Genomic DNA, 24760 nt, shown 5'->3' with positions numbered 1-24760 from the left:
GTCGATTCGTCACGATTCGCAGACGACGGTAGATCAGACGGTAGAGCGCCGAATAGGTTATGGTTTTCGCGCCTTAAATAATGCAGTAAACAACTTAAGTCACGCTTTTTATCGGTCTATGCGGTCATCCACGAGGAACGCCCATGCGGCAGATGACCGCCGTGAGACCATCGCTCGTCTGTTCCGAGAAGTCGACGCGGTGAACACGGGGTGACAGGTGTATGCGCGCTGTTGGCGGGAATAATACGCTCGGGAATAATCACGGGATTTTAGATGCGACGGAGCCAGAAAATGGCAAACGCAATGCTGACACACAAAGCCAAGGAGGAGGAGGTCATAGAATGTTTTCTTTACCCCAAGTTCTGCTACACGACGTCCGATCCGGATATGGTGATGGAAGTAAGGCTGAGCGAGGAGATCGCCAAATATAACGAGGAGATCGCTCAGTTCGTCGCCGAGCACATCTGGCACTGTGACAGCCTGAATTTCCGTCCCAGAACCAAACAGGCGATGCTGCTGAACCGAACCCTCGAGGGATCGGCGGTCGAGGAAGGTGAGTGTTTCATTTCGAGATATGACATAGTTATACTCTTCGAGATAATTCACTAACAATCAATAACACTAATCAATTTTTCTCTACTAGATTATCATACCCTGCCTCACATCTACGCGAGTCTACGTTTTGATGAGGATATAGGAGACGAGTGGTTAACGGTGTTCTTGATATTCAGACTCACTAAGGTCTTCGATGGATTGATCGCCAGAGTGGTGGACTCTGACGGGGAATTCCTTCTGATAGAAGCCGCGAACGTTTTGCCACTCTGGGCCAGCCCTGAGACGTGCCAGGACCGAGTGTTTATTCACAACGGTGATATTCACGTTATCAGAGAGAGGGGAACGTCGTTTCTCAATCTACTGAACAATATAAACAGCAAGCCACACATATCCAAGATGTCGGAGAAGGTGCAGCTGGTGTTGCAGAAGCGAATCGGCATCTATCCTGATGAAATACAGAAGAGAAGGCACAAGGCTCGGGCGTTCCTGCCAGAGAAGGCAGCCTCCATACTTCGCGTAGAACCAAGACTCATAGCTCTAGCGATTAGAACTATCTGCCATTCGGATCCACTCGAACGCAAAGTACAACATAGAATTAATTTAATTTTTCTTTTAGGTGTTTAATCGATTTCACATATAACGTACACTTATTGCTGCGTTCTATTGTAGGTTTGTCGTGCCATGAGATATTTTCCTCCTGAACAACGCACCATGGTCAACGTCAAAATGACTAGGTGTTTATACGCGATGGTGACGCACTGTCGTTACACCGGTGATCCAAGAACAGGTTGGAACATACCACCTGCGACTTGCTCAAAATACAATGCTCACGTTCTCGGAGTTAAGATAGCATGCGGTTTAGAGATGCTAGTAGCTCGGGCTAATGAGGAACGTAGAAAACGCACTAAAGAACAGTCGAACGTTCCCGATGATGTTGAAAAGTTGAAGCTGAACGAATCGGCGTTCAACGCTTATCTAGCTCGCTTAGAGGCGAACGGTTATTTTAGAGATCTGTTGGAGAGTAGTCAGGAACGTGATAAACTGCTGTCCACGGCGAAAGAGTATTTCTTGAAGCATGCGACTTTGTTTGATAATCTAACAAATTTATGTGAGAGCGATGCTCAAAAAGTTTTAGAAGCATGGGAGAACATACAGACGAATGACATTGAGATGCATGGTAATTTATTATTTATGTATTTAAACTGTTTCAAAAAGTAGTATGCAGATAATTTCCATTAAAAATCTTACACCTTTTTTGGCTAGACTTAAGTATTTTTTTTTGTTATATGTAGCTCAAGATGAAACCATGTTGAGTCCTGCCGATACCGATAGTTGGTTACATGTAGATCCGGCGCAATTAGAAGCATATTTAAATCAACAGTGGGGTAATGTTAAGAGTAAGAGAAAATTAGATCAAGAGCCGATGAGTCTCCGAGAAAAAATGCAGTCATTCCTCAACCAAACCAGCGACGTTGATGGCGTGCATTTCTTAGGGTATGATTTCAATCTGTCAGTAGAAAATAGGCAATTCTAAATTTATTTGTAAAATGATAGAAAACAGATTGTTGATTTTATTTGTAGAGAACAATCGATGGACAATGACATGCAGGACACGGAGGATGGCGCGCGAATAGACTTCGATGCGGATGTGTTCGATAGTACGTTGAGAGGTATCCTCGACTTAGTCGTGCCGGGAGGAGAAGACGAGTTCGAGGGCAGCTCGGAGGGATCGTTGGGCGGCGATGATGAGGACAAGGGTGGCGATATGGACAAATACATGCGGCTGTTAGACTCGCAACTGCAAGCGCAGATGGTAATGGACGAAAGCTCGGTGGTAACGGACGATAACAATAGCACAGATCCCGTAGAGGCGAGTCTGCGAGAGAGTATCGAAGCCGAGGCTGGCGGTTCCGGCCCGGTCGGGAACATAATCGGCGGTCCCGTTCGGAGGCTCATGCATTTGCAGTTGCAATCACCCACGACGGTACCGCCCGACTTACAAAGTTAATGGTACTACATATAATAAGACAATTAGTATTAGTCAATTCACATTGACATTTCGTAAACATTATTACAACCTTTTCGCTTCATTCTGCAAAATACATTACAGCATTTGCCATTTAAACAAACAAGGAGAAAAGACAATGGACTAAAAGCCTCATTACTATTCAAATTATTACACATTTATTACTTAAAATATATACTTAATGTTATCGATCAAAGCACCTTTATCACACAGTTAGTACCATTGATACATATTTCACAGTTGTACTTTTCATCACTTGGCTATATCACTGTTTTTCATACAAATTATATATACAGATGTTAAGATGTTATTATCGCGGCCATAAAGTTAGATGGTAAGAATCCTACTATTTGTATTATTTTGTTTCCACTTTTGTAACTAATTTTAACTGAGCATCAGACTCTCTCTTACGTGTAAAGCTTTGTACATTTCAATTATAATAATGAGAGACACGGACGTTTATTATTGTGTACAGATTTATATATTTTATTAAGACTTGTTAGAGGAATACGACATGTATGCGCGGACACGTGCTCGCGTATACATAGAAGTACCGTATAGTATATTATTTGTATTAAAATTTAAGGAAACACACCTTTTGATGATTCATTAGGTATTCGATTATTTGAATGTCTGTTTAAACCATTTTGGTATACTGTTTTGATTCTGAGCTGATGATGATGATTTGCCGCTACCACTTGGTCCTGGAGTGCTACGATCGTTCTCTACAACTGTGCCTCTATCACTCTCAGTCGTTAGATCTTGTTCTTTCCGCGTCGTAACGGTCCTATAGACGGAATATGTAAAATTTATACAATTATGTGACAATCTACATCGAGTAATGTGATCAGTACATTTTACCTAGACTTTACAGCTTCAATCCCGGCAACTCTAGGATCTGTCAGATTTGTTTTTACGCTTGACTTCAGCGCCGATTGTCCGGAATAATAAATGATAGCAGAGGGAACAAGATTTTCGTCTATTAGTCGTGCGTTGGGATTTAAATTGTGCCTCGGCGGGGTAGTATCTGCATAAAAGGAAATAAAATTTTATCAATGCAATTATTACGTATTTATCTTTTAAAATGAATGTGATTATAAGACGTTGTTACTCACAGATAGTGAATTCGCAATCTGGATCATCCAGATAGTTTTTGATGAAGTCTTTAACAGTTTGGATGGTCTCCAGCGGTCCGAACAAACCTTGAAGAACGAATTGATCAGGAAATTGTATGCGAATCACGGCGCGACGGTACTTGTTCAATCGATTCAGGAAATGTTTGTCGCGATCCAGCTGACGTTTTGCCTCCGTCAGAAGCGGAGCCTCCTCAAGCTGCTCTCGACGACGTTTGACATCTCGTAAGAGCGTCTTCGCGTCGTGTAGATCAAGATCGAAGAAGCTGTCGGGCAACTCATCCTTCGGCAATGCTTGAGTACCAGCCTGATTAAATACCAGAGCGTTTCTCTCTCCTAACTGTAATACAAAATCTTCGATAAGTAAATGCAATCACCTGAATGCGATTGCACGTATACACAATTACACCTTACAAACTTAATCTCGTACGCATTTTCTTGGACGGCGCATGCCTTCGGGACATGCTGATCTTTCTCGTAGCGATCTTCGTGGCTGGACGTGGCAATGGAATGACTTTCTTCTATCTTAGATATATATTTTTCTTGTTCTTTATTACTAAACGTATTTACTTTCTCATCTTTTGTGTTGTCGGTCTTTACCTCCTCACCCAATTCCTCCCGATTTTCCATTTTTGATGCACTTTTCGCTGGCATGTCAATCGTCTTGTTCACTTTCTCACAGTGTGAGGTGGATGGCACTTTTTGATAATCTTTATCGTTCGATGAGACATCTGCAGGAACCGACTTCGGAAGCAAGAGTGTAGATACATGTGCCTGAATCTTTAGCTGTTCAGGATCACGATATATCAACCTTAATATGGCCCTTCCACTGTTCAGGCCTAGCGACTTTAACGTCGTTTTCTCTAACATATCTCTACCATACACCTAGAAATATTTGAAATGTTCTAGTATTTTATTTGTATGCTTATGTTATTTTATATAAATTACGTATTATTGCAAAATATCAATTTTCTATGACATATATGTGCCATATATATGCTTGTTTGCTACAATGACAAAATTAAGAAACCAAAGTTTTGGTTGGAATGTTTTGAGTCGTCAAGGTTCAATAGTAATTCAAAAAATATAACAATAGGATTACATGATCACCGTGCAGAATCTACTTTTTTTGTGAACAATTAAGAACAATACAATTTTGACTGTAGCAAACAAGTGATAAGCACGTACTTCACGATGCATGTAAATCAAGACAGCTCTCTCGAGGTCAGAATCAGGATAGATTTCCGTCAATGCCCGAGCCAGCGTTGTATTTGGCGGGAAGTCGTGCAATACTCTTTCCCCGTTCTCTGGTTGAATGCCAATCGTGACATTCGACATGGAACGTGTCCTTGTGCAGGCCACCATCTCCAGCTGAGCATTATTCGGCAGACCAGTGAAGCGGAATATTGTGTTAGGATCTAACACCTGACGATTGTGTCTGTAACGTAAGCAGCGCAAGAGAAATTTATTGAGATATATGCGGTGTTAAGGAAATGATATGGAAAATTCGAGTGTCGTGCTCACTTGATGTCATACTCGTCGGCGTTAAAGCCCTGCTTCTGGCACACCTCCTCCAGAATCTGCAAACAAACCTTTCGTCTGAATTAACCGTGCTAGGAACGCTCCTGCCGCTTTTTCCATCGACATCGCTGACTTTAACGCGAGAATCCTCGCGCTGGACTCACCTGCAGGATTGTTGTATTAACTGTAACTCGCACATTCTGCCGGCGGCCGTTCGGCGTGAGGACGACGACGGTTTTGTTTGCCGCCATGGTGATCAGCGAAACTTCAATTCAAAAGTGTGCTGAGTGACTGAACTATCGCAAAGCCAACAGCTGATTCACAGTGACTCGCTCGCGCAGATGTTCCACTTGCTGCCTCTCCCCTCCATGAGGCCGAATAAAGCCTCGTGTTCAATGTTAAATGTTGATCGACCTGCAACAAAAGGAGGGAAAGCAAAAGTTAAAAGGGACTCGAACGCGTGTACATCAATTTAAAGGGACCTTTCTATTTTTTTGCTCCTTTAATTCTTACTGTGTGAGCGTTATCTACGTGCTTACCTTATTAAGAATGTAGAAAACACTTTGCCTTTTGAAGGGATTATTTAATTATTATAGATATAGTTTACGTTACTTTTCGCCTCGAAATAATGTAACGGGATAAACAGAGAAACCATTTCTGAAGAATTCCTTTCTCTAATATCGTCTTAAGAATTTTTCAGACGGAAAAACAATGCATAGTTTTAGCCTTACAAATAATTAAGGAACATCAGGACTACAGCGGCAGTCCCTCTGATCCTTGTAAGAAACCCGTTAAACTATAAGAATTAATTATTGTAAGAAAAAGAAAAATAAATTTTAGTTTTTTTTTTAAATCAAAATCATGAAATATTGTCTTACAACGTGAAGACAGTTGCGTCTTCGTGAATTTTTGCTGTCGCCTCGCGGCAGTCCCGTCGATAGCTGTCATCCGCTAGCTGTCATCGCATCCGGACGGATCTTCTTCGACGCTTGCGCGCGCAACTTTAAAAATCGTAGCCGCGCGTTCGTACTCTTCGTACGTCAGTTGGCAAGGATCCAGGGGAGCCGTTGCGACTCGCAAATTCGTGTGGCCGACCTGCACGTGTACGTAGCGCGGGAGGAGAGGGTCGTTTACACGGGCGCGCGGAGAAAAGGGAACGGAAAGAAAGAGGAGGAGGAGCCGCGAGAAACACAACGAACGCGTGTGTCAGACTTGTCTGGCCCGTTGGCCCGTCGCGTGGGATCAACCGAACAAGGGCGCGAGACATACGGACGCGACTCGCGCGGAGTGGAGGCAAGGGTACCTGCGACGCGCCGCCGTCGCTGTGTTTACGAGCGACAACCGTCGCCACCACCGCCGCCGCCGCCGCCTGACGTCTCGCCGTCGCCGTTCGCCGTTAGCGCAACAACGACACAAATGACGGACCGCGAGGTGAGACCAGGCAAGCGACCGCGGCGCGATGGTCGTGTCTTTTAACCGGTACTTGCCGGTGATACTGCCGGAGATCGACGAGAGCGAGCTCGGCGGTGCCGTCGCCGCGTGCAGCGGCGTCGGCCCGCCCGACGTCAAGCAACGCGCCCCGTTCACCACGGATGAGACTGTCGCGAGGAGCTGCTCGGCCAGCAGCAGTATCACCACCATCGGCAGTGGTTCAACGACGACGACGACAACCCCCGTGACGACGCCGCCGGTCACGGTGACGACGTCGGCGGTCACAGTACCGCTGTGCGTCCTGGGCGAGGTACAACTGCGCTTCCTCTGCCCCGACGACCTAGAGGAAGTACGCTCGCTCTGCCAAGACTGGTTCCCTATAGGTGAGACATCAAATTCTTGTTTGCCTAAGTTTAAGGAGAGAGAACGAGATGCAGAATTAAGAGATATTTTTCGAATATAATTTCTTTTTTTTTAACCTATTGGGACTCCAACAATAAAGAAAATGTAAATAATTTAGGGAAGATGAGAGGACGGAAATGTATCTAAATGTAATGCTTTGCACCTGAAGAGAAAGAGCTGCGATGTAACAATACAAACGCTATTATCTATATTATATATCTTGAGTTTCAAAACAAACATTTATGGAGCAAATCTTCAGACAATAAAGATGATACATATCATTAATAACAGATGTACTGTTTCATTAAATTTTAGAATTTCAGAATTTAGATTTATGTACTTATATCTTGATCAGAATTGTGGCATAAATATCAAAATTATGATTGTTTACTTTAGGTTTATACAATTCTTTTTCATAGAGACAATACAAGTTTATAAGTAATATTATAAATTGGATAACATAAAAGAATAAGTTATAACATAAGATTATCAAGATTATTAATACATCTAACTTTAATATTGATAAAATAAAAAAATTATAGTATTTAAAATATTAAAAACAAAATATTTTTACTATTTTTTAATCTTCTATGATCTACAGTTTATTGTTTATATAGATGACATGTAAAACATGGTTTATATTGTACACATGTAATGTAGATTATATTTTACATATAAACATACAACTCTGTATCTAATAGAAATATATTTAAAATATAATTATTAGAAATGTATCTTAGAAATGACATCTTTTCTGTTTACATTATTTTCAAAAAAATTGTTAATAATATTATATAAATGTTACGTTCAAAAATTGTTAATAAATTACCAATCTTTAATTTTTAGTTAATATACTAATTATTAAATAAATATATGGTTAATTTCTATCTGCCAAGATTATCCTTATTCATGGTATGAAGACATCACGAGCTCGTCGAGGTTTTACGCACTCGCGGCGGTGTATGGAGGTGTGATAATAGGACTGATCGTCGCGGAGATAAAGCCTTACGCCAGGTTGAACAAGGAGGATCGTGGCATCTTGTGCTCCAGCCTAGGAAAGAATTGTCTTGTGGGTTATATACTTAGTTTGGGAGTACGTCGCGCGTACAGAAGAAATGGCATAGCCTCACTGCTATTGGAACAGCTACTCGCCCACGTCACCGCACCTGAACGTTCCTCCGTAAAGGCAGTCTTCCTACACGTGCTCTCCAGCAATGCTCCTGCTATATTATTCTATCAGAGGTGTCACTTTCGGTTGCACAGTTTCCTCCCCTATTATTATTCGATACGGGGAAAGTGTAAGGATGGCTTCACGTATGTCCTTTATGTTAACGGCGGACATGCGCCATGGGGTATCTGGGACTGGGTCCGTCACCTGGCCGGCGCGATGACCAACCTCGTGCCGTGCAGAGTACCGCGGTGGATCTGGCAACGTCTCTTGTGGGCAACCACCATTCTTTCTTACCACAGATGATACATCTTGTGATTTGTTATGTTCTGTTATATATTTATTTGTCTCTTTTTTTTAATTCTCGAGATGTTATATGCATGTAAAGTGCCATAAGTTGGTTAACGTTCTGACGGATCCAAAGTAGATAGCCATAGTGTGGCTATATGATTTTATTATTATTATTATTATTATTATTATTATTATTATTATTATTATTATTATTATAGTCCTGTGCTAATATGAAGTTAGAAATGGACATGAATCAATTTGCATAACTTGAGCAGGTATTTAATAAATTTGTTCTCAAATTTGGGCAGCAAGGCGTCAGAGTATTTTAGCACAGCTTTTGTTACCAAGGATTACTAGTTATTAAACATACTATCGTTACAATTATTGTTATTACAATGTTGTAATAGTTCGAGGTATGTAACTGCCAAAAATAATTAAGTTGAAATCATTTGCATGTTAGTATCTAATATTCTTCCATTGTTTCCAAAGCTTATGTAATATTAAATCGTTATTAATTTACGAAAGCACAAACTTTAAGATAATTATTGATAATTTGACTGTTTTTGATTTAAAAATCATGTACCATAATTTTATCTAATAGAGACGCAAATTTACAATTTTTAGTCTTCAAATTTCTATTATTATTAAAATTTGAAGATTGAAAATCATAAGAGCAAATTATGATATTTTAAACGAGAATAATTTAAAAGACTGCATTATTACAATTCAAACTTTGTATACCTCTGCTGCCATCGACTGTATAATATATGTATAAACTGTGTACATATTTTGTATATTAAATAAATACTTAATATATTAACATGAAATAGTAAAAGATTTGTGATATCCATTTTAATTACTTTAAATTTTTTAGTGGAATAAATCTATGGGGAATTAAAAAGACACCTCATAGTAATATTTTCTGTGTGACGTAAAGCACAGTTTCTTTAAAAATAGTTATAATTTTTATAATTAATTTTAATAATTATAAATATAACTCTAAACATACGGAATTACGTATTTTGTCAAAACGAAATAAGTACTTTTGGTTATAAGGAATATATTTAAAAAAGTAATTTATACAAATTAACAATTTACTAGGAACAATTTTAATACATTTTACGCATGCATACCTAAATCTTTTTTTTTAAATGTAATTTATATTTACAGATATTTACATTTTATATAAATTTCTTATTACAAATGCTTTAGATATCACGTTCTCTCTCTCTTGTTTAGTTCCTATGCTTATATTTAATATTTACATGAATTATTTCTACATGTATAAAAAATAAGATTTTAAAATAGTCTACGGAAACAAAATGACGTTTTTAAAAGTACATATATGTACAGTATATTTACGTATATATGCAGTATATAAGTATATATATAGAATGAGAAAACAGTATTGAAAATAATGAAATAAGATTTTAAAATAGTCCACAGGAACAGAATGTTTTTAAAAAAATATATATGTGCAATATATATATACTGACGATATATACTGACAATTATTTTTTTGACAAGAAAACTGATCGGTTTTATTATTTATCATATTACTCATGATATATAATTTGTAACTATGATTATACATTGTTGCTTTAAGATCTTGCATCTAATACCGCAAAATAATCTGACAAAAACAGATATGAAATTTGTAACAAACTTAATTTTAATAATTGTTCTAGGAAATAATAGAAAAAAATTATTAACTTATTCACGATTTGAAAACATTTGTTCGTTTCATTCTATATATACATATGTCTTTTTTCTATGTATGAATCTATGAATGTCAGAAATATCTTTCTTCAGGTGCTTTTCAACAACGACATTGGCAACATTGTGTTACACAGTGTTTGAAATGATATTATAATATTATAATTTCTATATTGTACTTGGGGCCATGGATATCAACATTACATTTTTGTGGTGGAATAAAAAAAATTAAACAGCATTTTTGATGCAAATCAACACTGTGTCACACCGTTTCTGGAAAGCACCCTTCATCTCTTGTTACGTCGTATAAATTGTTCTTAAAAACGATTTGTACTTGGCATCCAACACCGAATACTTTGAACAGTTCGGACGGTAAAAAAGACTGAAAACGCGACGTGCAATTCCAAACAAAAAAGTAAAAATAAATACAAACTATGTACATGCAGCTGTAACTTTACTACCACTATTTTCTGTGTGGATTCAGCATTTGAGTTATAGCGTTAACTAGAGAATCCATATTAAGCGTATTGTTTGTGTCATGTGGCCAATTCCAGATGACTCTATCATTAAACGCCCGCGTGAAATTGGCCTCGGCCTCGGGTGGTCTGTTGTGCATTTTATTTCGGACTTCATATTCCGTTTGTTTCGTAACTGCGTTATAGACATAAAATTCGCCGGTCGTCCTACTAAGATGACGCGCCCATGGCGGAGCGATACTTCGTATAAACATTACGGTGTTGAAAGCCGAGTACACGGGTTCTTGCATATCAGTATCGCTTTCGTATTCTTGAGGACTTTTCGGAAACTCAAATGAGATGGGCATTTTTACATTTCGGCGCTGTGTGACTCGCAGTTTCTTCTGTATATCTGGGGTTAGCCAGAATCTTGGTTTAGCACGAACGCAAATGTAATCATTGGGTATTGGCTTCCACAAGGCATCGCAAAATTTCTTCGTAAGCTGATACCTGAAACATCAGATATTATTCATTAAAATATTAGTTATGAGTATTAGTTATAGTAATTATATATTTCATTGAACTTCAAGGTATTTCCCTTAGAACTAGCGCTCAGATGATTAAAATATATTGCATGTTTGATCTGTTCGATCTCATTCGAAATACAAAAAAGCCTCTAATTTATAAAAACTTGACATTAAATTAATTTGACAAGTTATTAGCTTAAATTTTATTTATTTAGAAATATTATATTAACTTACACCCAACCCCGATAGCTTTTATATTTCAATATCAATATTTTAGATCATGTTACTGATATTTTTATATATTTGATAAAAGACAAAAGAGATTTACCTCTTGGATAAATACATCTTGCTCACATCCTCTCCACCAAGCATATACGCATCCAAAATGTGTAATGCGCGCGTTTTCAAGAAGAACTTTCCACTTGTCCATTTTGTCTCGTACACCAGCTCGGCGTATATGAGAGTATTGGCTGGTAGTTCGATCTTCGCGTCCCCCACAGATTCCCATTTGCCTCTCAGATATCGAAACACCTTTCTTCTTCCTAGGCCTAAGTAAAACGTCGCCTGCTTATCCTCCTCAACGTATGGGCCAGAACCACATGGCATACAGTACCAGTCGTATGGTTGACTCAATATCTGTATGTTGTCGTTCTTTAGTTTAGTTGATTCGCAACTGAGCAGTGCTAGGTCACCACCCAGGATCTCCTGCGCCTTGTCCTGAGGCTTCGATATCGGAGGCCTCATTCTAGCTTGAACTGGCAGCTTCCAATACTTAAGGCACTCCTCCTTCATGGTCGCCTGCTGATACTCGATCAATGTCGGATCTTCGCAAAATGCAGCAATCTTGAGAAGACTTGTTATCTGTTTTTGTCCTAAAATGTTGTTGGAGTTTCTCATGTAACTTATAAACTCCTTGTCCGCCTCCAACACATCGAGTGGTACCAGTTCAATTACGTCGTTTTTATCGTCCTGCGATGAGAGCATGTTATTGACGTGAATCAAATAATTCGTGATCTCTCGCGTATCGAGCCTCTTCGCCTTGCATATCAGGTAACGCTCTGAATTGGCTGGCCTGGAACTGTTGGGTTTGAAAATGGAGATACTGTCGAAGCACTTGTACATCAGATAAATAAGCCCGATGCTGAAAGGCGTGAATAAGTCGAACAGCTTCGTAACAAAGTGTCCGCCCGGTCTCACTATTCTCAGGGCTACCAGGCACTGGCACAGATATAACTGTTTCGACAGAATCTCCTGAATGTTCTCCTGTCCCTCCACTGAGAATCCACCGTCTGACATCATAAAGTGCACACCCTTGTTGTTGGTGTGCTTCATAATCAGCGATTGAAATGCTTCTTGATTCTGTGCGTCCATTACGTCTCCGTTTTCCTTGGGCCCATAAAACGGATGGAAAGTCTCGCATGGGCCGGCGAAGAACTCGTCCAACGTGAAATCGTTACTATTCTTCAAAGTGAATCCAAATCCTTTGGCGTGCCAGTTCTTCCTGAACATTATGTACTCGCTGAAGCCACCTGGACCGGCGCACACATCCGCAAAGTATAGTAACTCGTTAGAGTCCACGTTCTTCGGATTAGTAAACATGAAGTCACATGCTCTATCTATATTTGCCATCTTCACGGCTGCGCGATTTAGGAATTGCATGCTGCGAATTGTCTCATACGGATTCGCACGTGCCCTCGCCTTACGCATCTCTGACTTGTCTAGACTGTCGAATATGGTTTTACTAGCAATCACTCGTTTCAAAATGTCCGGATCGCAAAACAGGTTCTCATCGTCCAAACTGTATTTCTTCCATCCCAATTTCAACCAGTCGAGTAACATCGGGGACGTATCTGCAGCAGAGTGCGCATTTTGTAGCCATTCAATATCTTCTATAGCTTTTATCTCTTCAGTCTTTGGATTCCATCGGAGACTTGCTTCCTTGAGACCAGGAACAACATGCCCAAATCCTCGTCGACCGTGTTGTGCGACCGCTTCTATAGGCTCTGCACGACCCTGGTCATCCTTTCCGAGACCCTTACCCGGTTTGTATCCCATTTTCATCATCATATGCTGAACCTTGTTAGACACATTAGTCTCGCCACCACTGTCAGCATCTGCATTGTGGACATTATATGCTGCTTCATTCTCTTCGGTATACTTTTCTTCTGGAGATGCATCAACGCCTATAGCCTCTTCGTTATTCAGCTTTCTCTTCTTACTATGGCTTTCACGAATGTAACTATTTTCCCATTCGTACTCCATCTTCAAATACCTTGTTTGATGAGGGCTGAATAGCTCGCTGTTAGAACTTTGTGTACACTGTCTTATATTATTCCGCTTGAAATGATTGTAGAATTTGGTATACTCGATAGCATCTAACTCAGAAGGATCAATGTTAGAAATACCTGACAAAAGACAATCCAATTATACAATTTGCCTCTAGAAATAAAAATGTCAAAAACAATTAGAATACATACAGTATGGACACTTTTCTTTGGAACATGCAGAAATGACACCCATGCCGATATTAACCGCACGTTTCTCAACGCTTTCAAAAGCTCGCTAATCAAAATCGACCTTCGCAACCTGTAAAATAATAAAAAGCATTTATTAAATATTTCAAAATAAGAAACATTATAAAAACAATTCTGCATTTAATACATTTTAGCTAAGTTTATAGAGGCAGTAAAAGAAAAATACACTTTGTGAAAGATAATTAAAGAAACAGTTGAAAATTATACTTTTCGATATTAGTTTGAAACAATTTTAATAAACGTACATCTTGAATATATTTGTAGTTAAATATTTAATGAAATATAAATGTGATAATAAAATCGTTCACGGTATGCTATTTATTTTACAGTTTATTCATGCTTATTGGCATTTTTTCTCTTTTATATAAATGTTTCCTTATTTTAAGTCACAACATCACATTTAGGTTAAATTTCGGTCCTGCGCAATATGTAGCAATGGCCATGTTTCCAATGGCTTGTTCTTTTTAGCTACACTGCTGCACTAGGTGCACTGATGCAATAAGTTAAAATAAGACAAGTATATTTTTTCTCATTCTAACTTATTGCACCAGTGCAGCAGTACAGCGAAAAAGAACAGGTCATTTGTTTCACTTTAATTTGTTGCATTTAAAAAGTGCAGCTAAAAAGAACAAACCTAATGGTAACCGATAGGAAAGAAACACAGGAAAAAGTATTTGGTTTTAACGATGGGAACGAATATGCCATATATAAAAGTATACGTTCAAGATAACCGTTAACTGGCGCCAGAAATTGAATGTTTTTCATTGCAGTATATAGTTGTATAAACACACCGATGAGATACTATTAATTCTGTCGAAGAAAATGAAATGTATGTAAAACTACTCGAAAATATTTCTAATTACTTTTGCATTCTAATAAACAATTGTTTATATTCTTAAAAATATAATTGTTTAAATTGTGAAAATATCTTTCAAAAATTTTTATTAATTTTTATAATTATGGGATAATCTATAATGCATTCAACAATATGTTTTATAAATATTTGAAAAGATTATAAAATCAATAATGCTTAAAATAATATTTTTTTAATATTTTGCAACAAGATTATAAAAAGAAGAAATATGTATTATTAAAGTTTAAAATAGCATTAAAAAAATGTATTTTACATATTTTGGAAAATATTTTGGGGGTAATAAAAAACTATTCTTAAAATTTTTCTAATCATTTTTTAATATTTTTAAAATTATTACCATTTGTATGTTTTTAAATTTATTTTACACAAATTAAATTTTTTTAAAGTGTCTATTTTTTAAAAAATATTATTTGGAAATATTTTTCAATATTTTATCTCGCATAGGATATTAATTCTCACTTTTATTTGGCATTTTTTAAGTAAAATGTATTATACAACTACTAATTAATCCAAACCTAACAAAACGTTTATTAAAAATATTTACAATAATTTTTTTTAAATTTATTTTTTTTATATATAGTAAAATTTTTTTTAATGAAAAAGAACTGTTAATACAACTATAGATATTATATTAAAGACAGATCGCTTACAAACTAAGCTTTTAACAGTGATACCCACTTATTCTCGTAAACTAAATATTGCACTGTACCTACTATAAAAACATGATTATTTGTTTAAATAATAATATAAATAAAAATATAATTTATATATACGGGATGTCCCATTTTAAATAATCTAGCCCAATATCTGGAAAATTAAACCCAGTAAACTAAAATGTTTTAGACAAAAGTTGTTTGACTCGAAGGGAGACATAAGATGGTGCCATTGATTTGATTTTGGATAGTCCTCTGTAGGTCACGTAAAAATTATACCTTTATAAACATATCTTTCTAAGTGAAATTACATATTTTTTATTACATATTCTTATAGCTTATTTCGAGAGTTGTATATTTTTATAATTTTCTTAAATATATAAAATAAAATCTATTAATTGTAATCAAATTCTTTAAAAGCAAGAATAAAATTTGCATTAATTTTTTTGCAAATTGCATTGTTTGAAGTAATGCGTATATTAGATTATTTTATATGTTTGTGGCTTCTTAAAATTATTTTGCTTCTATCTCTCTTTATTGTATCTTTCTCATATTGCGATATGAAATATAAAATTATCATGGAGCGTAAACCAATACATTTCTCTATTTTTGAGAACAAATCATAGTTTGTAAGAAAACGTTAGAAAGGCAAATAAACTTTGTCAGAATTACAAGATTTATAGAAACAAATTGTGTTTTATTGATATATTGTCCACAGTTGAGTATTGGTCGTAGGGTGCATCCCGATGGAGAAGAATTAACGGAACGGAATAGAAACGGAATGGAAATATAGAGAGAGATTGACCAATCAGAGTAATTCCATTTCACTTCCGTTCCGTTTTTTGATGAGCTGGATCCCCATATACAGAACTGTCTCGGAACGGATACACTTTTAAAAGTGGCAAAGCATATCCTGCATGGTCCGTCGGGCGACTTTTATGACGCATTTTTCTGCATTTTGCACTTTACAAAATTACTCTGATTGGTCAATCCCTCTTTATATTTCCATTCCGTTTCTATTCCATTCTGTTAATTCTCCTCCATCGGGATGCACCCTAATCCTTGAAGCGTCTTTTCCCGTTTGCGCGTATTTCGCCACGTGTTCCTTCGTCTCGGTTGCTAGGTAATGTAGTCCGTTCTTATCATATTATAATTTTACTTCAAATAAATTTTTATTTTTTAGATATTTATAATAGTAGTTAAGTAGTAATAGAAATTAGTAATAAGTAGTAAGTAATAGAAATTACTTTTATTTTTTTAATAAGCAATTTAAGGGGATATTCTAGAGTAACCGGTCAAAAAAATCAAATTTTTTTTGCATTTTTCGAAGGTTTATAATATATAAAATAAGTATGCAAAAAAATTTCTTCGAGTCAGGTCAAATACCTGAGTTTTGAAGGTCGTTAGGGCGAAGCGCGCACTTCCTCTAAGCCGCCTACCATCGCGTGAACAATAGCGTTACAATGGCAGGTAAATTTTTTCTAGCGAAGGCTACAAGAAGTTTTTAAAATTTTAAACGTGTTTTTCTCCAAACCACGTTTTCAAGATTGGTAGATATAATAGCTCAAAAATTAATGAACCGATCGCGCGCGCGCGGGTCGCCTCTTTGCACACATCTTCAGAGAACGTGTGTCTATAACCCGAACAAGAATTACATTGAAATACTTATTTTTACAAAAGTTATTAAAGCCCAAAAAGTATATTTTAAGAATCCTTTTTATTTTTTGGTATCAGATTATCTAGAGAGACAGAATCATGTTTACTATCCAACACTTTTTTTTAGGTTTTGTCAGGATTACAAGATTTATAGAAACAAATTGTGTTTTATTAATATATCGTCCACAGTCGAGTATTGGTCGTGTAACCCGTGAAGCGTCTTTTCCGGTTTGCGCGTATCTCGCCACGTGTTCCTTCGTTTCGGTTGCTAAATAATGTCCGTTCTTATCATATTATTTGACGATTTTAATGAAAAATTTTTGGGGGTAAAATTAAATAATAAATAATAAAAAGAAAAAGTTTTGATAACGATATTGTTTATCTACTTTCTTAATACAATTCTGAAAAAAAACTGAGAAAGTATCCGTCGCACTAGAATACCTCCTCAAAGACTAAGAAATATTGTATATAGAATTATTTGTTCCATAAATTTCAACATACACATATGTTTTCATGTCAATTTTTATGTTTTTAATAGAATAATTATTTGTTTATATCAAAAATAATTTATCTACTGATATTACGATAAAAATATTTATTATATACGAGGCAAATTTTATCATTTTCTATAATAAAATTAAAAACTATTAAAAACTTTTATCTTACCTGATAGAAAGACAAAACGACGTTTACGAAGATTAACGAACTAGCTCCAGTTCTAGCTGCAGACCGTGTCCGAAATCTGACTGTCTGACGACCGACTGATGCAAAATGATGCTCAGTCGAATCTCGACTTCGTTAACTGCCGAAAATCAGAATACAGTACATGCACCTGCTCTGTGCAAATATGTAGTGGGAGAAATAAGGACCAATAGTCTTAGACGGTAGGAACAGTCATAGGCTGAATCAGTTTTATACAAAAAGGCAATGAACTCGACAATTTGTCATCCGAAACTGAAAACAGGTACCTAGGTACACATGCGGACAGGAATGCTTGGTCATATAAAGTTAGCGTCCCGATTTTTCTATAGAATACGTTACATGCACTATAGAAATTTCGGAACGCAGCTAATTTCATGTGGCTAACCATTTTTGCCCGCGTGTGTAGATATTTCAACAAAATGTAAAAATATTCCACGGTTTCTAAGAAACTTTTTGGACGCAATTAAAATTTAATTAACCAATATTAAATAAAGTATAGCGATCACGATGCAGTGAATTGTGCGTCTGCATTTTGTGCCAAAGATCTGATTTAAATCTCGATCAGAATAATCTTTATTTGATTGCTACTTCTCGGAAGGCAATGTCAAACCACCAAGAGTATCCTACTCAGAAAGTACCTTGTTTCTTTAATTAGACCATTGGAAACCGGTGTTAAACTGTATATCTGGCCTCGTATATCTGTAAATTGTAGGAAACGCACATCACAAAAATATACTGAAGGATTGCCTATATATAATCTGTTCGAGATAACCCTGCCGAATCTTAGTAAGCTAGAATATTCAAATCATTGTACTAGATACCGGACTGGAAGCAATAAAATACATCCGGTGACGGTTGCGTCTCTCCAGAAAGGTTTTCCAAGAAATTTTCAACTTCCTCTTTTAAACAAAAGAGGCCTTTCGGGGAAGACGCGACCGTTGCAATTTGACCACGAAGGGTTGCTCTATGCGTTCTTCGTTGCTAAGCATTTGTTCCCAAGTCCTTCGTGCGATCACCACGTTTCGTCAACTCTTCACATTCTCGCGCGACCTTATCACTCGGTGCCTTTACCAATTCCACGGGACCATATAGCCTCGAAAACTTTTCTCTTTACCGCACAAGTTAATTACCTATCTTAATTATAGTAAAATTGTTTGTGCAGTGTTGTGTCAAGTAATAAATTGAATTATTTGTTATTAAGTCGGCACCTATTACCACTCTATCTCGCTACCCGATATCTCGCCCTTCCATCACGATCATTCGTACCTCTCGCGCACATAATCGTTACGGCCATGGCACTATAGGAAGAAGAAGAAATAAAGTGTAGTTTAATAAAATAATGTTCTAAAATTAAACGACTTAAATAACATTAATTAATTATTATAAGAGTTAGCAAGAAAATAAAATTGGTAATAGGATCGGGCGTAAAAAATTATTATTGACATAAAGTATTTTGCAAAAATTAATTCTGCAAATTGTTATAAACAGATTGTTAAAAATTGACTATAAAAAAATATATATTTTGCATAAACAAAAAATGGCATAAAAAATAGCTACATAGTTTTTTTTCATAGCTACATAAATGTGATTTTTTCATTTACCTCTACAATATTAATAATAAAGTTCCTTTAATTATGTACATGTCCTTCAAATAAAAAGAAAAACGTGAATGTTTTTAGAGACCGCCCAGATAGCACAAAATGTTTATAAAATATTTGTAAGGAAAAGTATTTATGATAAATATTTTGTACATATTTTTATGTCCGAGTTTGCTAAGTATGCAAAAAATTATAATAAATATTTATAAAAATATTTAAAATAAATATTTATACTATTATTATCAAAGAATATAAAAAATATTTCGAGTTCATATACCATAAATATTTTTCAGTATATTTTAAAAATATATTTTATATATTGTTGATAATAATTTATGTATCATTTATAAATGGCTTATAAAAAATAATTATATAATCTTTAAAAAAAGTTTTTGAAAATAAATTTGTAAAATATTTATAAATATTTATGATAAATTATGTGCTATCTGAGCAGTATAGAAAAACAAAGATATCCGCTATAATAAAAGAAAAATTTGACGTTGACGAGGGATAAGATTTGCTGCTTTCCATTTACATCAAAACTCAGATAATTCTTGTGACGTCACAATTATCTGAGTTTTGATGTAAATGGAAAGCAGCAAATCTTATCCCTCGTCAACGTCAAATTTTTCTTTTATTATAGCGGATATCTTTGTTTTTCTATATCGCTCAGATAGCACAAAATTTATCATAAATATTTCTAAATATTTTACAAATTTATTTTCAAAAACTATTTTTTAAAGATTATATAATTATTTTTATTAATTATATATTAAGATAATTTTATCATTAAAATAAGCATGATCACTTGCATTTCTTTAAATCACTAAGTAATGACGTCACTATCTGAGTATAAAATACTCACATTATTGAGTAACTCAGTCTCACTTTCAGATAAATGGAAAGCAGCAATTAATTGAAAAATATAAACGATAGAGAGGTACAAAAGAAATTTCTTTTTTTATCTCTATATACACACGTGGACAGCAATGCTTGGCCATATAAAGTTAGTTGCGTTCTGATTTCTGTATAGAATGTTACATGCACTATAAAAATCCCGGAACGCAAGTAACTTTATATGGCCAGGCTTTCCTGTCCGCGTGTGTACATGAACGGCGACAAGCCCTGAGCACAAGGATTTTCGAAAATATATTGCGACACGTTTAATGTAACAAAGAAAATTTTTTCCTACTTTTTAATATGTTTATAGAAAATAAATAAAGGAATCTATTGACAAAATTAGACGTTAATGAGGAACAAGATTTATTTAAAAAATATAAAAGAAAAAGAAACAAAAGAAATTACTTTCTTTAATTATCTATGTACATGGGCGTCGGCGGATCTTCAGCACAAAAAATTTTCGAAAACATGTTGAGACACGTTCAATGTAACAAAGAAAAATTTTTTCCTACTTTCTATGTTTATAGAAAAATAAACAAAGAAAACCTCATTGACCTGAAATATATGACATTATTGTCTCCATCTCTTGATCACCCTACGGCTCTGCCCCCCCTCCCGCATAACGTCACGAAGGGGCCCAGAACTCTCATAACTCTACTTTACTTAAGTTTTTCTCTGCTGGATTTAAGGTGCCTTTTCACGCTGACGCTTGACGCTACAAACGTTTCGAAGCATTCTTTAATTGGTCAATTCATAAAATTCTTTGTTTCGATTGGTCGATCAAACGCTTCAAAGCATTTGTAGCGTCAAGTGGACCGCAGTCTAAATCGAGTTGGATCTGGAAAGTCTGATTATAGGACAAAAATGCCTAGCCATATGAAATTAGCTGCGTTCCGATTTCTACATAGAATATGTACTGTGGAAGTCTTGGAACGCAACTAATTCATATGACCAGACATTCCTCGACCTGTCCGTGTGTGTACAGATATCGACAAGAATGGTGTCCCTTGCCAAACTTCACTTTCTTTCCTTGCTAAGAGTGGGAGCACAGACTTTTGCATAACGCATAATGCATAAGAGAATTAACCAATCAGAAGTCTTTATTTCTATCCCGAGGAGGAAAATAGACGACTTTAATTGATTGATTCTCTTATGCCATGCACTATGCGTTATGCAAAAGTATGTGCTGTAGCTTTTAGGATGCAATATTCTGACTACGCCGAGAGCTGTGTTAAGTTTGACAAGGGACACCATTCCTGCCATTCTATAAAATTTCACATTATAAAATTTGACATTATAAATAAAGTTGAGTTAGATTAAATAATTAAAAATTGTAATATTTATTTAATTTTATCTAATTGGGAAATCTACTTTCTTTCAATAGTCTCTGCAATAAGAATTTTATATTTTATAATATTAATTTTAATTTATTCAAATAATATAAGGATATAACTCTATAGCTTCTATTGAAGATAAAAAAAAAATTATCGTTTTATAAAAATATTTAAAAAAAAATAAAAACAAAATATTTGCATTATCATAGAATATAGTGTGTTATCAAGATTTTGATATTTTCCTATATTCTTATTATTGTATTATATGTGGACAACTTCTTGACTAGACTGTACATTTTATTTTTTAAATGTTTCTAATGGCAAGAAAATTTTAATTGGAGAAAAAGGAAAAAAGTTTCTTTGTATAACATTGTGTGTCAGATATAAATGCCACGCATATGTCAATATTACAAAAATAATGTACATTATTTAATGTGTATAACACTAAATATCCTGATATTTATAGGTAATAATCAGATAAACAGGATATTATAAAGACTTGATTTTAATTGATAGAGATGGCGATGATGAGTTCTGAATTGTATCACTTACTTGTGCAGTTTTCTGTATACATACTCGAATACACAGATGTCGTATTTACGTAAATACAATTCAATATGTACACTATATAATGACTTGAAATTGATTATCCGAGTTGTGTGTATTTAAGGAATAAAACACAAGACAGACGTGGTGAGGAGACACATTTGGGACATCTGGCTTACTCCTCCAAGTCCAGGTCCCCCAATTCTTCTTCCAAACCCTCTAGGTCTTCTTCCACGAAAAGATTTTCGTTAATAGCTACTGCAACTGCACCCTCGTCCACAGTCGCTGTAATAAAAATTGAGTGTTAATTATCGAACAATGTAGTTCGCCAATAATAATAATTAATAATTATTGTCCACTAAATAAATTCTTCCATTTAGAAAAATATAAATAATAATTACATAATGTACAATATATATAAAATTACATAATATATAATATATAAATGTATATAAACGCTTAAAATAACTTAAAGGATTTATAATTTAAATGCTTTTGAGATTAAAGTGTTTTATCAGTGGACTATGTGTTAACGTTAATTGATATAATTGTAACCTGTATCTTTATTGTTATCAGTGGCATTGTTGGACTTTAACCGATCTGCAGTTGCCATTGTGATACCCTTGGTATCAATTTCACTAGCTTCAAAAGCAAGACGGTCGGTATCGAGTTCCCTATATTGAACATCTTCAGATTCGTCATCTTCTTCACGAGAGTAATTAGATATTGCTTCATCTCCTTCATCAATACCTATAACATTTAAATGATAATATATATTAACAATAAATCCTATTTATTAGAGGAATTTTAGTGAACTGTAATGAGACCCGTCTTACCGTCTCCTGCTGCAAGATCCGGATTGAAGTAGAACATTTCTCTTCCCGATATGCCAACTTGGCGACCAGCTTTATAATCGCTTCTCTTCTTTTCTTCATCTTTGATCGCCTGCTCCATTTTTTCTTTCAATTTTCTCTTCTTCCAAGCCAAAAATGTCTCTAGCGTTATTTTGGTCTGTTGGAAATTTTTATCACATGAGAAATATAATCAGGAAACATTTTTATATATTTTTTAAATGTAAAATTGACTTTTTATCTGACAATATTATTACATTTTGTCATACAACAAATTTTTAAGCCTATTGGTAGGTTGCAACATAGAAAATTTTTAGACTTCAAAAATTTTTCTATCTTGCAGTCAATCAACATATGAAAATTTTGTTGTATGACCAATATAATATCAGTCTAAGATTTTTACATATTTTATGCACACAGTACTTGATTAGGTCCTAAATTGGCCCTTTCCGTTTCTATTAAATCCTCCAGAGAGATTTCATCCTTCTTGTCTTCTTTTTTCTTATCTTTCTTCAGGACAAATCCAGGAGGTAAAGCATGCCTGTAGATGCACTTTTGACCAGATGGACACTCCCAGAACCAGCCATATTTCGACTTCTCCACTGCTTCCAAGAAGTGCTTGCATATCTAGCAAGATAAAGCAACTTGTTTTCATATTCTCTTAACTTGAGCAAAAATTTAAACCATTTTTGTACAATTCAATTGTTATAAACTCTAGCTAGCTACTTGTATAGTACTTACAATGTCAGTATTTGGACGATTACCACCACCATGTTTCTTTTCTACAACCTCTTTTAGTTTATCTTCATCCCACTTGTCCATCGTATCCGTCTCCTTATCGTCATCTCTCATATCACAATATAAGGATCGTTTCTCGGCTTTCCGCTCAACACTCAAATCGTGTGAGAATTTACACTTATCTCCCTTTGTACATTGTCCCTGCTTAAAAAACGCGCATACAACAGATTTGGGATCTATACCTATAAAAGCAAAATTTTTAATGTATCATTTTCTTACTTAAAAAGTAATATAAAATTGGTTGGCAATTATTACTTATTTTAAGTGCTAAAACCATTAATCAACAATGCTTTTTACTGAAAGTATTACATTTTGGTAAGTATTGTTAATGTACCTTTATCTATCTTCTGCGTTTGAACAGGCTTGAAAATGAGGGCTAGTTCCTTCTGTTCCTTAAGCTTCTTCTCCTTCTCCAACTTCTTGGCATTAGGATCTTCGAGCTTGCGGGGATTTACGCCACCCGATTTTACCTGCTTTTCAACTTGCTGAATAAACTTTTGCTGCTTGGCACCCTTCTTGTTTTTTATACCAAATGTTTTGTCCTTTAAAAAAGAAAAAAAGATTCAAAGTTTAGCCCATGTTTCATACGTAAATACGTGTTAGTAACAAAAAATGTGGCGTAAATTAATTTTCATATTCACGCAGGAAACATGTGGAATTTTCGAAAGTTTTTGGTTAAAGGCATAAGGTGTCCCTTACCTCGATAACTTTTTCCTTTTTCTTTTGCTCCGTCTTTTTACTTGGTGCCGGTGCCTTCTTTGGTGGCATTTTGTTAACTCGAGCACCTTACCCGAGTGACCGGAAAAGCTTAAAATCCTTTAGGAAATTTTAATAATATAACTACACTTTTCTTCCGAATATACTGCATTGAAAGCCGCTGCGATCCAACGATTATCATCACGTTATTTTGGATCAGGGTGACAAACTTCGCGTAACAAAACTTACTACAGATACAAAATTAATTGTAACTGATTATTATTTATATAATTTATCATTTATAATTAATCAATTGTTAATGCGTTAATAATGTTATTGTACAATAAACAAAATATTGTTTTTGTTAGATCGCCCTTTTGATTGATCAATCAA

The 24760-nt window shown here is 35.4% G+C and overlaps 5 protein-coding genes and 1 long non-coding RNA gene across 7 annotated transcripts; 2 read left to right on the top strand and 4 right to left on the bottom strand.

Moving 5' to 3' along the window:
* The first annotated feature begins 28 nt into the window (after nucleotides 1-28).
* On the top strand, nucleotides 29-3033 carry LOC105830438 (protein ecdysoneless). The gene is made up of 5 exons (XM_012669750.2): nucleotides 29-553; nucleotides 644-1137; nucleotides 1225-1732; nucleotides 1848-2049; nucleotides 2137-3033. Exons 1-5 carry the CDS (start codon nucleotides 274-276, stop codon nucleotides 2561-2563), a joined length of 1911 nt encoding a protein of 636 aa, XP_012525204.1. The 5' UTR covers nucleotides 29-273; the 3' UTR covers nucleotides 2564-3033.
* LOC105830439 (tether containing UBX domain for GLUT4) lies at nucleotides 2719-6248 on the bottom strand. 2 transcript variants are annotated; one of them, XM_012669752.3, is made up of 8 exons: nucleotides 6114-6248; nucleotides 5400-5649; nucleotides 5239-5294; nucleotides 4903-5152; nucleotides 4129-4599; nucleotides 3697-4054; nucleotides 3443-3608; nucleotides 2719-3368 (listed from the first exon to the last, which is right to left on the bottom strand). In XM_012669752.3, the coding sequence occupies exons 2-8, from the start codon at nucleotides 5484-5486 to the stop codon at nucleotides 3203-3205; spliced, it is 1554 nt and encodes a 517-aa protein (XP_012525206.1). In that variant the 5' UTR covers nucleotides 5487-5649; nucleotides 6114-6248; the 3' UTR covers nucleotides 2719-3202. The 2 variants fall into 2 exon arrangements, with proteins under 2 accessions (XP_012525206.1, XP_036140946.1); XM_036285053.1 differs by having other exon boundaries at nucleotides 3235-3368; nucleotides 3436-3608.
* Nucleotides 6249-6325: 77 nt separating this feature from the next.
* Nucleotides 6326-9354, top strand: LOC105830440 (N-alpha-acetyltransferase 60). The gene is made up of 2 exons (XM_028188882.2): nucleotides 6326-7049; nucleotides 7965-9354. The coding sequence occupies exons 1-2, from the start codon at nucleotides 6695-6697 to the stop codon at nucleotides 8540-8542; spliced, it is 933 nt and encodes a 310-aa protein (XP_028044683.2). The 5' UTR covers nucleotides 6326-6694; the 3' UTR covers nucleotides 8543-9354.
* On the bottom strand, nucleotides 7149-8333 carry LOC118644988. The gene is made up of 2 exons (XR_004962750.1): nucleotides 8199-8333; nucleotides 7149-8119 (listed from the first exon to the last, which is right to left on the bottom strand). It is a non-coding gene; the product is annotated as an uncharacterized LOC118644988 (long non-coding RNA).
* A 704-nt stretch (nucleotides 9355-10058) lies between the features above and the next one.
* On the bottom strand, nucleotides 10059-14208 carry LOC105830441 (cap-specific mRNA (nucleoside-2'-O-)-methyltransferase 1). Its single transcript, XM_012669755.3, has 4 exons — nucleotides 14005-14208; nucleotides 13703-13811; nucleotides 11554-13630; nucleotides 10059-11208 (listed from the first exon to the last, which is right to left on the bottom strand). Exons 2-4 carry the CDS (start codon nucleotides 13743-13745, stop codon nucleotides 10707-10709), a joined length of 2622 nt encoding a protein of 873 aa, XP_012525209.1. The 5' UTR covers nucleotides 13746-13811; nucleotides 14005-14208; the 3' UTR covers nucleotides 10059-10706.
* Nucleotides 14209-21548: 7340 nt separating this feature from the next.
* LOC105837578 (zinc finger CCCH domain-containing protein 15 homolog) lies at nucleotides 21549-24584 on the bottom strand. The gene is made up of 7 exons (XM_012682471.3): nucleotides 24371-24584; nucleotides 24006-24213; nucleotides 23615-23853; nucleotides 23297-23500; nucleotides 22859-23033; nucleotides 22578-22772; nucleotides 21549-22307 (listed from the first exon to the last, which is right to left on the bottom strand). Exons 1-7 carry the CDS (start codon nucleotides 24437-24439, stop codon nucleotides 22198-22200), a joined length of 1200 nt encoding a protein of 399 aa, XP_012537925.1. The 5' UTR covers nucleotides 24440-24584; the 3' UTR covers nucleotides 21549-22197.
* Nucleotides 24585-24760: the final 176 nt, after the last annotated feature.

This window comes from Monomorium pharaonis, chromosome 3 (genome assembly GCF_013373865.1).
Source record: "Monomorium pharaonis isolate MP-MQ-018 chromosome 3, ASM1337386v2, whole genome shotgun sequence".
Lineage (NCBI taxonomy): Eukaryota > Metazoa > Arthropoda > Insecta > Hymenoptera > Formicidae > Monomorium > Monomorium pharaonis.
The sequence above is the reverse complement of the archived record's forward strand: the minus strand, read 5'-3'. Positions and strand labels throughout refer to the sequence as shown.

Bases quoted from the DNA above. Each gene is read 5' to 3' on its own strand.
- LOC105830438 (XM_012669750.2), top strand. From the start codon at position 274: ATGCGACGGAGCCAGAAAATGGCAAACGCAATGCTGACACACAAAGCC. The intron at 554-643 runs GTGAGTGTTTCA...TTTCTCTACTAG, and splicing joins GGGATCGGCGGTCGAGGAAG to ATTATCATACCCTGCCTCAC. The intron at 2,050-2,136 runs GTATGATTTCAA...TTTTATTTGTAG, and splicing joins GATGGCGTGCATTTCTTAGG to AGAACAATCGATGGACAATG.
- LOC105830439 (XM_012669752.3), bottom strand. From the start codon at position 5,486: ATGGCGGCAAACAAAACCGTCGTCGTCCTCACGCCGAACGGCCGCCGG. The intron at 5,153-5,238 runs GTGAGCACGACA...CTTACGTTACAG, and splicing joins GCCGACGAGTATGACATCAA to ACACAATCGTCAGGTGTTAG. The intron at 4,600-4,902 runs GTACGTGCTTAT...AAATATTTCTAG, and splicing joins TGATTTACATGCATCGTGAA to GTGTATGGTAGAGATATGTT.
- LOC105830440 (XM_028188882.2), top strand. From the start codon at position 6,695: ATGGTCGTGTCTTTTAACCGGTACTTGCCGGTGATACTGCCGGAGATC. The intron at 7,050-7,964 runs GTGAGACATCAA...CTATCTGCCAAG, and splicing joins CCAAGACTGGTTCCCTATAG to ATTATCCTTATTCATGGTAT.
- LOC105830441 (XM_012669755.3), bottom strand. From the start codon at position 13,745: ATGGGTGTCATTTCTGCATGTTCCAAAGAAAAGTGTCCATACT. The intron at 13,631-13,702 runs GTATGTATTCTA...GTCTTTTGTCAG, and splicing joins CAAAGAAAAGTGTCCATACT to GTATTTCTAACATTGATCCT. The intron at 11,209-11,553 runs GTAAATCTCTTT...CTGATGTTTCAG, and splicing joins AAGATGTATTTATCCAAGAG to GTATCAGCTTACGAAGAAAT.
- LOC105837578 (XM_012682471.3), bottom strand. From the start codon at position 24,439: ATGCCACCAAAGAAGGCACCGGCACCAAGTAAAAAGACGGAGCAAAAG. The intron at 23,854-24,005 runs GTACATTAACAA...TTGCTTTTATAG, and splicing joins AACGCAGAAGATAGATAAAG to GTATAGATCCCAAATCTGTT. The intron at 22,773-22,858 runs GTAAGACGGGTC...TAAATGTTATAG, and splicing joins GGATCTTGCAGCAGGAGACG to GTATTGATGAAGGAGATGAA.